We start from the raw sequence: 12496 nt of genomic DNA, 5'->3' as shown, positions 1-12496 counted from the left end.
CTGGGAGAAACCCGGAAGGGCTGGGACTCTGGGGGGTTGGAGAAGGTATCGGTCAATGCTCGGTCGGGCATGGTGGGTGAGTTATGGGTCGGTGGCTGGTGAGGTGGTGTATTTTCTTCACTTGTTATTTGCTTTATCATTATTATTATTATTTGTAGTAGCAGTAGTGATTCGTGTTATACCTGAGTTACTAAACTGTTCTTAACTCATGGGGGCTACATTCTTTGGATTCTCCTTCCCAACCCTCTGGGAGTTGGGGGAGCAAGGGAGGGAGTGAGTGCAGAAGTTGTGCAGCTTGGTTTTAAACCATGGCATCCAGGCTAGGTTGGAAGGGGCTTGGAGCAACCTGCTCTAGTGGAAGGTGTCCCTGTCCTGGGCAGGGGGTTGGAACTGGATGAGCTTTAAGGTCCCTTCCAATCAAACCATGGAACCTGGGATTCCATGATTTCTCCTCATCACAGGTTACCTGGCCCCTAGTTCGGCACCAGTGATCCCCAATGACCTTTCAGGGTATTAAGGATGGTGAAGAGGTAGAGCTGGTGGACAAGGAAGACGCTGAAGCTGAAGAAGCCCAGAACCCAGGTGAGTCCCAGCACCGTTACCTAGTCCTTCTTTGCCAGCCCCCCGCTATAGCTGGTTCCTGCTGGCCGCATCCCTGGGTCAGCTCCATGTGGCTGGAGTCCCTGGGGTGCATAAGGTACTCAGGGTGCCTGGCACATCCAGGGTGGTTGGTGTGCCCAAGGTGCATGATGCGATTGGAGTGTGCAGGGTGCTTGGTGTGTCCAGGATGCTTGGAATACCAAGGGTCCATGCTGTGCCTGCAGCACCTGGGGTGTATGATGTGCCAGGGGTTCCCAGGGTCCATGGGGTACCCCAGAAGCTGGCACTCACATAGTTGCATTCCTGTAGCCTTCAGAGGTACTGATAGAGTGGCATCCATACAGACCTTTCCTGAAGACAAAACCATCCTCCTGAAGAGGGAGAGCTTGAGAAGGTAGTGCTGGATGTAGATGCTAAAGACCTTGATGAAGAGGAGGAGGTGGAAATGTCCATCCGTGCCACAGCACAGGGAAGGCCAGCATGCATCAGGGTGGCAGTCACCTGGCAGAGCCCCTGGGTGCCAGTGGCCAGTGGTGGGCCCAGAATGAGCACAGCCCAGAGCTGCATGTGGATCCTGGTCATGTCATCCCCTCAGCTGCTGCCTGTGAGAGGAGGGAGGACAGGGGTGCTGGGGAGTGCCTGCCTGATGGCACAGCACCACATGGCATGGTATGGTGAAGCATGGCACAGCACAGAACAAGAGCAGCATGGCACAGCATGGCATAGCTCTACCTGGAGAAGCTGGCATGGCATGGCAGAGCCCAACAAGGCATTTATGGCAAGGCATGGTGGGGACAAAGCTTCTGCCTCCCGCTGCCATTCAAGCCCATGGTTGCAGATCCCCAGCAAGCAGCCTGAAAGCCAGCAGTGTCACCAGCATGGTCTGCTGTGGTGCTGGGGCTTGCTGGCAGCACCAAGCTGAGGAGGAGGATGTGTCCCTGGTGCAGGGTGGAGGGGATGGTGGCTGGCAGCAAGGTTTGCACCCATTGCAACACTCCAAGCTGCTGACAGCAATGCCAGCTACCCTTTTGCTTGCTCTTTTTCAGAGCCTGACAAGGGACCAAGGCAGGGGGAACATCCCCAGTACCACCAAACCCAAGGACATAGCTGAGATTGAGTGTAGGTCAAAGCAATACAGACATGTCTGATATAGTTAACCTTCTGCCTCTAATGAGCTTCTCCCTGCTCCTGGGTCACCAGTAGCCCCTGTTCTCCTATACCAGTGGTGCAGAAGGCTGGTGTGGCTCAGCTGGGATCTGCTGCTAGGACTCAGGTGGAAAAGGAAAGTGTAAAGTCATTGGAAACAAAGGCAGGATTATGGAGGTGCTTGTTGTCACTGTAGGGAGAAAAATTGTGAAGCCAAAACTCGATGAGCATCCAAGCTGGCCAGCACGGTGAAGGACAACAAAAATGGTTTTTGAAATATGTTAGTATCAAAAGGAGGATCAGCGGTAATGTTGGTCTGTTGCTTGATGAGATCAGTCACCTCACAAACAGGGATACAACCAAAGCTGAGACACCTCTGTCTTCAGCACTGAGGATGGTCTCTGGGATGCCTGGAGTCCTGAATTGGAAGACTGTGACTGGAGGATGATGAACTCCCAGTCCACCCTGAACTTGCTGGAGACATGCCCATCCAGCTGGATGTACAATGGGGCTCATCCCACGGTACCAAAAGAGCTGGTTGATATCATCTTGGTACCACTCTCTGTTATTTTTCAATGGTCTTGGAAGTCTGGAGGTGTCCCAGTTGACTGGAAACTAGCAAATATTGTCCCAGTTTTCAAGAAGGGTGTGAAGGAAGACCCTGTAACTACAGGCCTGTCAGCCTCACTGCAGTACCTGGTGAATTACAGAGAAGGGTATCCTGGGAGTTATTGAGAAACACTTGAGGGTCAATGCAGTCATTGGTCATGGCCAGTGCAGGTTCATGAGGGGAAAGACCTGTTTAACAAACTGAATTTTGTTTTCTGACAAGATCACCCATGGAGTGGACCAAGGAAAGCCAGCAGATGTGGTGGGTTTGGATTTTAGGAAAGCTTTGAATACTGTCTCTCACAGTACCCTCCTGGGCAAACTGTCCATCACACACCTAGACAAGTACATCCTATGTTGGGTGAGCAACTGACTCAGGGGTCGTAGTAAATGGAGTCACATCAGGCTGATGGCCATTCACCAGTGGGGTTACGCAGGGCTCGATTTTAGGGCCAGTACTTTTTCATGGTTTTATACATAATCTAGATGGGGGGATCAAATGTGCACTAAGTTTGCTGGTGATGCTAAACTAGGAGGAGCTGTGGGTAGAAAAGCCTTACAGAGATCAAGGTACAACAGAGAGCTGGGCAGCCGCCAATGCCATGACATTTATCAAGAGCAAGCACTGGATTCCCAGCCTGGGACAGGGTAATCCTGGTTATACATCCAAACTGGGGGAAAAGAGGCTGGAAAGCAGCCCCACAGAAAAAGATCTGTGCTTGGGTTGATGGCAAGTTGAATAGGAGTCAACAGCATGTCCTGGCAGCCCAAAGGGCCAACCATGTCCTGAGTGCATCAAGCATAGCATTGCTATCTGGTCAAAGGAGATGATTGTCCTGCTCTACACCACACTGGTGCAGCCCCACCTCAAGTCCTGGGTGCAGTTTTGTGTGCCTCTATAGAGGAAGGACATCAGGCTATGGTGTGTCCAGAAGAAAGTGACCCAGATGGTGAAGGATTTCAAGGGCAAGGCTTATGAGGAGTGGCTGAGGTCACCTGGCTTGTTCAGGTTGGAAAAGAGAAGGTTGAGGGGTGCCCTCATCACAGTCTACACCTTCCTCAAGAGAGGCAGTGGAAGGGGAGGTGCTGATCTCTTGAGTGTGGTAACCAGTGACTGGACATGAAGGAATGTCAAGCTCACTGCTCTGGACTTCAAGAGAGCAGACTTTGGCCTCTTCAGGAACCTGCTTAGTAAGGTTCCATGGGAAACAGCCCTAGAGGGCAGGGGGGCCCAAAACTCTTGGTTGATACTCAAGGGTCACCTGCTACAAGCTCAGGAGTGTTGCATCCTGACTAGAAGGAAGTGCAGCAGGAGGGCCAGGAGACCTCCTTGGGTGGATAAGGAGCTGCTGAGGGAACTTCGAAGGAAAAAAGAGGTGGAAGCAAGGACAGGGGGCCTGGGAAGAATACAAGGATGTTGTTCGTGAAGCTGGAGATCACGTTAGGAAAGCTAAGGCCCAGTTAGAATTAAACTTGGCTAGCGATGTGAAAGATAACACAAGGGGATTCTGTAGGTACATTGGGAATAAAAGAAAGCTAGGGAAGATGTGGGCCCTCTCTGGAAGCTGTCAGGAGAACTGGCTACCCTGGATTTGGAGAAGGCTGAGGTTCTTAATGACATCTTTGCCTCGGTCTTCACTGGCAAAGGCTCTGACTGCACCACCCAAGTCTTGGAAGGCAGACACAGGGACTGTGAGAATGAAAACTTTGGGCCCACTGTAGGAGAGGATCTGGTTCGAGACCATCTTAAAAATCTGAATGTGCACAAGTCCATGGGACCTGATGAAATCCATCCACGGGTCTTGAAGGAGCTGACGAATGAAGTTGCAAAGCCACTGGCCCTCATATTTGAAAAATCATGGCAGTCAGGTGAAGTTCCTGATGACTGGAAAAAGGGAAATATAACCCCCATTTTCAAGAAGGGGAAAATGGATGACCCAGGGAATTACAGACCAGTCAGTCTCACCTCTGTGCCTGGCAAAATCTGGGAGCAGATTCTCCTGGAAGGCATGCTAGGGCACATGAAAAACAACAAGGTGCTTGGTGACACCCAGCATGGCTTCACTAAGGGGAAATCCTGTCTGACCAATTTGGTGGCCTTCTATGATGGGGCTACAGAACTGATGGACAGGGGTAGAGCAGTTGACATCACCAACCTGGACTTGTGCAAAGCATTTGACACTGTCGCACATGACATCCTTGTCTCTAAATTGGAGAGACATCAATTTGATAGGTGGATGACTCGGTGGATAAAGAAGTGGATGCATGCAGAGAGTTGTGGTCAATGGCTCAATGTCCGGCTGGAGACCAGTAACGAGTGGTGTCCCTCAGGGATCGGTGTTGGGACCGGTCTTGTTTAACATCTTTGTCGGTGACATGGACAGTGGGATTGAGTGTGCCCTCAGCAAGTTTGCCAATGACACCAAGCTGTGTGGTTCGGTTGATACGCTGGAGGGAAGGAATGCCATTCAGAGGGACCTTGACACACTTGTGAGGTGGGCTGATGACAACCTCATGAAGTTTAACCATGACAAGTGCAAGGTCCTACACCTGGGTCGGAGCAATCCCAGGCACAGCTACAGGTTGGGCAGAGAAGAGATTCAGAGCAGCCCTGAGGAGAAGGACTTGGGGGTGTTGATCAATGAGAAATTTAACATGAGCCAGCTTCAGTGTGCACTTGCAGCCCAGAAAGCCAACTGTATTTTGGGCTGCATCAAAAGAAGCGTGACCAGCAGGTCAAAGGAGGTGATCCTGCCCCTCTACTCTGCTCTCATGAGACCTCACTTGGAGTATTGTGTTCAGTTCTGGTGTCCTCAACATAAAAAGGACATGGAACTGTTGGAACAAGTCCAGAGAAGGCCATGACGATGATCAGGGGACTGAACCACCTCCTGTATGAAGACAGGCTGAGAAAGTTGGGGCTGTTCAGCCTGGAGAAGAGAAGGCTGCGTGGAGACCTCATAGCAGCCTTCCAGTATCTGAAGGGGGCCTACAGGGATGCTGGTGAGGGACTCTTCATTAGGAACTGTAGTGATAGGACAAGGGGTCATGGGTTAAAACTTAAACAGGGGAAGTTTGGATTTGATATAAGAAAGTTCTTCACTGTCAGGGTGGTGAGGTACTGGGATGGGTTGCTCAGGGAAGTTGTGAATGCTCCATCCCTGGTGGTGTTCAAGGCCAGGTTAGATAGAGAGTAGGATGACACGGTTTAGTGTGAGGTGTCCCTGCCCATAGCAGGGGGTTGGAACTTGATGATCTTAAGGTCCTTTCCAAACCCTAACTATCCTATCAATGGAATGGAGCTACATCAGAGGAAGTTCAAATTGGACATGAGGAAAAGGCTCCTCACTGAGAGGGTCACTGAAACAGGCTCCCCAGGGTAGTGATCATGGCACTAATCCTGTGAAAGTTCTTGGAGTGTCCAGGGGCTGCTTAGTCATATGCTTTAGTTTTAGGTAGTCACTGGGGAGCAGAGACTTACGATGAGTCTTATGGGTTCCTTCGAACTTGACATATTCTATGATTCTACGATAATACCATTGGATGCTACTGCCAGGATGGAGCCAGCACCCTCTGTGCTGCCCCAGCCATGAGGACACAGCTCCCAGCTGGCGCAGATGAAGGCGAAAAGGTCTTTGTTTTCCACAAAATGGGGGAAAAGTGAGTTTGTCCCAGAAGGCTTCATGTCGTGCTCCAGGGGATGCTGAGTCCAACTGGAGGGATGTGGCCTTACATACAGGTTTGGGGAATGGGGACAGCTCAGCCACACTGGTGCCTGCTGCAGGACCGTGATGCCACCCAGAGCCTGCAGCCACTCCAGGCCTCATTAGCCTCTCCTCCATCTGACTCAGGAGCCTTTTGGGAATGTGTTTATGGGGAACTGCTGGGCATGACCAGGCACTGTGGACCAAGCTCCTCACCTGAAGCTGGGGGACAAGGATGCCAGGAGGATGTTCCATGGATGACAGCGATGAGTCACTGCCCATGTCCCCAGATGATGTGCCCTGAGACAAGGAGGTTTGATTTTTGCAAGGACAAAACACACAGATCCCAGGTTGCTGCAACACATCGCTGAAGCTGCTGGTGTCACCAAGATGTGCACATTGAAGCCAACAGCAAAGTCACACTTGGAAAAGCTTTGCCGGCTTATGAAGCCCAGCTTTAGTGCCAGGAACGGGTTAAATCTCCAGCCCTCCTGCACGTACCAGCAGCTCTGGCCAAAATGCCTACAAAATTGCTTTACCGGCTGCAAGCGGAGCTGCTGGTTCCAGATTCCCCAGCCCAAAATCCTAGGATAGGAGCTTGGGAGAGCAAAGCATCCTCCACCTCCAGTTTTTTGGGGTTGTTTCCAGCAGAAAATACCAGGCATGGAGGGCACATACACAAGCATTTGCAGTGTTGCTTTAATAGGATTTCTTTTTCTCTGCTCTGCTTGAGGATGGGGGAGAACAAGGTGTTGGTGTCCCATGGTGTCATTTCTATGTCCCGTGGAACACAAATCCTCTTGGCTGCTTTATTTCCTTTCTTTTTTCTTGAATAGCATCTAGCAAAGGGAAAAATACTGGGGCAAAATGTTGTTCTGGAGCTTTGCAGCTTTGTCAGCAGCAGGAAGGAGCCAGGATGTGTGGGGATGCAGAGAGCAGTGTTGTGTGTCCATCTGGGATGTACTCACCTGTGGAGACACTCAGGTGGAGATGTTCTGTCCCCCCCCAGACCCTCTCGCATGTCTCATCCTCCAACTCATGGATTTAGAGCTGGTTGATGCCAGCTCTGCAGGAACAGCCAAAGCCACAGGGAAGAAGGGTCTGCCCTGTTCCAGCACTCCAGCAGCACTGACACCCTGAAGAGGCCCAGGCTAGAAAGAAGCTGGGCCCCAGGCTGGAATCTGGCAGCTGCATGCAAACACCAGTGCGACTGCGTGTGAGCATGTGCCTGTGCCCCACACTCATGGAGTAAGCGTCCTCTCGTACATGTCTACAAGAACCCACATCCAACAGCAATGCTGTGCAAGCATCTGTGTGCAACCTCTTGTGTGCCAAAGCTTGCACACAACATGCATGTATGAGCACACACGTGTGCATCTATGCAAACACCCAAAATGCGTTTGCATGCATGCCTGGGCACAGACACTTGCGTGTGACACACCTGCACCTACAAACAGTTCCAGAAATATGCACGAGCACGTTCCCTCGTTTTCAGGGAGCAAAATACCCACCTGCACACGCGTGTGCAAGCGTGCACCTACGTGCAGCACGTGTGCACTGCCTCCCCCGAGGATAGCCGCTCACAAACGCACTTGTGCAAGCCCTGCACACAGTAACACGACAACCCCGCTCCAACAGCAGCGCGAATCCCACCCCCCGGAGGGCAGGACACGCACTCACGGCCCCGCGGTGGGCTCCGGCGGCGGGACCGGCCCCCGGCGGGAGGGGGGAGCAGGAAGAGGAGGAGGAGGAGAAGAGGCAGGAGGAGGAGACTTGACCGCAGCGTCCCGGCTCGCGCGGCCTCCCCGCACCGACGGCACCGGTGAGAAGCGGAGCAGGACGGGACGGGCGGGACGCGGCGCGGAGTGGAGCGGAGGGAAACTTGCGGGAAACTTTGTCGGGAACCGGGCTGGGGGGGCGGTTGGGCCGGGACGGAAAGAACAAGACGGGACGGGCGGCTCCGCGCTGGGACGGGCGGTCCCGGGCCCCGTAGAGCCAAGCCCGGCGGTCCCGGCAGTGCCGGGCCCCGCGGCGTCGGCGGGGCGCGGTGGGACCGGAGGAATGCGCCTGGTCCCGCGGGCCCGAGGCGTCACCGTCCGCGGCGGAGTGACAGCTCCCGCGGCCAATGGGGAGGCGCAGGGGGCGGGCGGCTCCGCCCGACGGGTGTCCACGATGGATGGGATGGGGCAGGGCAGGGGGTCCACGCGCGTCTTCAGTGGGAACTGTAGGGGTGCTCTGGGTCCATCCGACCTCCCGTGGGTGCTGCACAGCCGGATCTGCTGTGCCGGTTCCTGCCGGGACCTGGATCCGCTCCTCGGGGCCGCAGGACAGAGCAGGCCAGGGCTCGCCTTGGCCTTGTACCAAAACGTCATCATTTCTACCCAATATCATAAGATAAATTAATTTTTCAGCCGTGCAAAGCCCAGAATTCCATCAGCCGCTGCTGCAGCTCTCATCCCGACCAGACTTGGCAGCCAGTCAGTGCTGCACCATCACAAAAACCTGCTGGGAGGCTGTGGGCTGGCTGTGGCTGGGTCTGTACTTATCCCATTAGGACACAAGCAGCCTCCCATTACGGTTTCCCAGAGCGGTTTACCCGCCTGGCCAAGCCGGGTGTGAGGTCCCTGCTGGGACGCTGGTGGGCAGCACAGGCACTTTGTAGCAGTATCACTGGAAAGCATGCCCAGCTGTGCCCTGCAGCCTCCCATCACACCAGCTTGACAGCTTCATCTCCTGTTCCAAAGCTGTTCCTGCCTCACTGGCAGTGGATCCGTGCTCTAACCCTCACTGGAGCAGTTGAGGTGCAGTTGATTTCCCCCCATCACAGCTCCGGGGATGGTCTTGGAGACCCACAGATGATGTCATCTGGGTGACCTCATGAGGATGACATCATCTAGATAAGATGTAGACTGTTGTTGCTTCCGGTGTGCTGGCAGAGGTGACTGGGCCAGGCTGGGGCAAGCTGTTGTTGTCTGTGGTCCTTGCTGGAAACCTCACTGATTCTTCATGAGGGAACCCTGCTGGGGCCATCACCAGAAACCTCTTCTTAGGGTCCTCACTCGTGTCTGTGTTGGAGACCTGGCTGAGGCCATCATTTGGCTCTTTGGTAGAGTCACCACCAGGGAACTCGCTGGGGACGTTGCCAGTCCTCACTGGGGAGCAACATGGTTGGGTAAAAGGTGTCCTTGCCTGTGACAAGGAGTTAGACTGAACGATCTTTAAGGTCCCTTCCAACCCAAATCAGTCTATGATTCCATGATTCTGTGACGTGTCCGGGGTCCACACCACTGACCCCGTCACTCAGTGTGCCACCCCTCAGATCCCCCAGGGCTCCTGTTACCCCTCCTGTCTCCCGCAGGTCCCTGGCTGGTGATGGCCGTGTCCTAGGGGAGACCCACCATGAGCCAGAGTGGGGCCTCGCGCCTGGCGGGATCGCCTCCACTGCCAGGGGGCTCGCTGCTGGCACTGCTGGCCCCTGAGCCCTCCCCGTCCCCCCCCAGCGGGACACCCTCGCCAGGGCCCCCCCCAGCACTGCTGGAAGGGGACTGGGAAGGGCGGGAGGAGCTGCGGCTGCGGGAGCTGGAGGAGGCGCGGGCGCGTGCGGCACAGATGGAGAAGACGATGCGGTGGTGGTCGGACTGCACGGCCAACTGGAGGGAGAAATGGAGCAAGGTGCGAGCCGAACGCAACCGGGCTCGCGAGGAGGTGCGGCAGCTGCGGCATCGCCTGGAGGCCCTCACCAAGGAGCTGGCCAACCTGCGCCGTGACCGTGACCACAACCGTGACCACAACCGCGAACGTGACTGCGACCAGCTGCATGGGGCGAAGGGAGAGGCTGACCCAGAGCATGAGCCCGTGCGGGATGTGGGGGCCGAGGCTCCCCCGAAAGCCAAGGTGGATGGCGTGGGGTGTCTGCCTGTGGGCGGTGGGGTGTCCACCCCACACACTGATTGAGTGTGTCCCCAAACCACCCCTGTCTGCAGCTGGCCACAAGGCTGCTCCCTGCCCTGACAAGGAGAGCCATGTGGGGGCTCAGACCCCTCCCAGAGCAGTGGGGGAATGCTCAGACCTCTCTCAGAGAAGTTATGGCTTAGAACTCTCTTGGAGTAGGATTTTGGCCTCAGACCCCTGTCAGAGCAGTGCTGGGGGGACAGGCCCCTCTTGAAGCAGCACTGGGTGTCAGACCCCTATAGGAGCAGTGTCATGGGGGTCCCAGTCCCCTGTAGCCCTCTACAGGGAGGTTGCATTAGCACTGGCTCTGGTCCCTTTCTTAGGGCTTTCCCTTTGGAGGTGCTGGGCAAAAGTCATTGTGCCGGTAGAGGGGACAGTGACACCACCAGTGCTGATGGCATCTCCCAGCGACAGCTACAATGCCAGGGTGTCTATGGGCTTCTGGCAGAGCTTTGTGCTGAGGGAGGAGGAGCAAGAGGGAGGAGGGGATACCAGAGCCACACCAGGGATGCTCCCAGCTGCTCCAGCCATTCCTGTTCTGCCATCAGCTCTGTCATGACACATGTCAAAGACCCCATGACGCAGAAGTCGTCACTTCAGGTGCCATGATGTGCTGATTCAGTCTACCCCATGGCATTGCTGACGAGCAGCACGTCTGGGACTAACTTAAGCATTCCCTGGGAGGACAGGTCCCTCTCCACCAGCCTCAGGGCATCCCTGGGGACAGGAGGGAGAGATGCTGCTGGGTTTGGCTGGAGGGATGTTCTTGGTTATGGGGTGAAGGGTGGGCGTTGCAAGGGATGGAAGCCAGGGCTGTCCCCTCACCCTGTCCCCTGTGCTGAGCCACCTTCGGTGCCACAGGAGTTGGAGCTGATGGAAAACATCTTGGTGAGCAAGCAGGATGAGAGCTGGGAGCAGCGGAGCAGCCGGGCCTCCTTCACCCGGCAGGAGCGGAGCCGCCTGCTCTGGGAGGACGTCAGCATCATGGAGGAGGATGCCACCAAAATCACTGCTCTCAAGCTGAGGCTGGATGAGTCCCAGAAAGTGCTGCTCAAGGAGCGGGAGTGAGTGCTCAGGCTGTCACCTTTGTGGGGTGCCAGCTGAGCCCAGCATGGTCCCCACAGGATGGGACATCTCATGGTGTCCTGCCAGTTGTCACCAGTGTTGTCTCTCCTCAGGGACAAGCTGGCACTCAGCAAGAGCATCGAGAAGCTGGAGGGTGAGCTCAGCCAGTGGAAGATCAAGTATGAGGAGCTCAACAAGAGCAAGCAGGAGATGTTGAAGCAGGTAAGCAAGGTGCCTGGGAACGAGGGGTGCAGCAGGGGGTGACCTGTCCCCCAGTGGGCAGCATGTCCTTGATGGATGGACATGGTGACCCATAGCCACCTCCCCAGCTCCAGGGTGCTCATGAAGGGTCTTAATTACTGCTGTTGAGCCAATTGGTCCATCCACAGAGGCTGGGTAGATTGGTGCAGGCAGGGTTCAGGTGGTACAAGGTGGGTGTTCGTTGCCTGGCTTCGATGCTGTCCCCCTCCCAGCTCAACATCCTGAAGGAGATCCACCAGGACGAGCTGGGGCGTATCTCTGAGGACCTGGAGGACGAGCTGGGCGCTCGCTCCAGCATGGACAAGAAACTGGCTGAACTGCGAGCAGAGGTGAGGATGATACCCAGTATAGGGGATGAAGGGAGCAGCAAGGGGGGTCCCTGCTGCCCCCCAGCCACACCATGTCCCTGTCCCAGATGGAGCGGCTACAGGCGGAGAACGCAGCTGAGTGGGGCCGGCGGGAGCGGCTGGAGACGGAGAAGCTCAACCTGGAGCGGGAGAACAAGAAGCTGAGGGCACAGATCGAGGACCTGGAAGAGGTGCTGGCTCGCAAGCGGCGCCAGACTGCCAGTGCCCTGGACACCGACCTCAAAACCATTCAGGCTGAGCTCTTTGAGAAGAACAAGGTGCTGTCTCATCCCTGACATCCCCTCCCTGGGTGACCATCACTTCAGTGATGGCCCAGCATGCCCCAGGACCTTCTCAAGCCCAAACTTTGCCACCACCCCTCCTCTAAGAGGTGGCAGTGACCCCATCCTTGCTCCATCAGCTCCTCTGTCATGGGGTAGGGTGGTGGGAGAGATCCATTGAGAGGAAGGAGGAGGCACCTGGATTTGGGGTGGCTCTTGCCTGCTCAGACCCTCACCGCATACCCTCGTAGGAGCTGGCTGACCTGAAGCATGTCCACACCAAGCTGAAGAAGCAGTACCAGGAGAAGACGGCTGAGCTGGCCCATGCCAACCGCCGCATGGAGCAGCATGAGGGTGAGGTGAAGAAGCTACGCCTGAGGGTGGAGGAGCTCAAGAAGGAGCTGGCCCAAGCTGAGGATGAGGTGGGAAAGCTCGAGCTGGTGAAAGAGGGCTTGGGGTGTGCAGCTCCACTCAATCACTGAAAGCCCTATCCCATCCCATCCTATCCCGTCCCACAGCTGGATGAGGCCCA

The 12496-nt window shown here is 55.4% G+C and overlaps 1 protein-coding gene across 2 annotated transcripts in view; it reads left to right on the top strand.

Annotated features, from left to right (window-relative positions):
• Positions 1-7656: 7656 nt before the first annotated feature.
• CCDC102A (coiled-coil domain containing 102A) overlaps positions 7657-12496 on the top strand; it is a 6340-nt gene continuing 1500 nt past the window's right edge. Inside the window, exons 1-8 of one of the 2 annotated variants that reach the window (XM_034073219.1) lie at positions 7657-7881; positions 9418-9953; positions 10872-11074; positions 11189-11297; positions 11549-11665; positions 11752-11961; positions 12216-12386; positions 12483-12496. The exon at positions 12483-12496 is cut by the window's right edge and continues 90 nt beyond it. In XM_034073219.1, coding sequence (XP_033929110.1) covers positions 9459-9953; positions 10872-11074; positions 11189-11297; positions 11549-11665; positions 11752-11961; positions 12216-12386; positions 12483-12496 — 1319 coding nt within the window. In that variant the 5' untranslated portion in view covers positions 7657-7881; positions 9418-9458. Of the gene's footprint in view, positions 7882-8470; positions 9954-10871; positions 11075-11188; positions 11298-11548; positions 11666-11751; positions 11962-12215; positions 12387-12482 lie in introns of both variants that reach the window. The other variant, XM_034073220.1, reaches the window with a different exon arrangement.

This window comes from Melopsittacus undulatus, chromosome Z (genome assembly GCF_012275295.1).
Source record: "Melopsittacus undulatus isolate bMelUnd1 chromosome Z, bMelUnd1.mat.Z, whole genome shotgun sequence".
NCBI lineage: Eukaryota > Metazoa > Chordata > Aves > Psittaciformes > Psittaculidae > Melopsittacus > Melopsittacus undulatus.
Note: the sequence above shows the minus strand (reverse complement) of the source record. Positions and strands in the feature narration are given on the sequence as shown.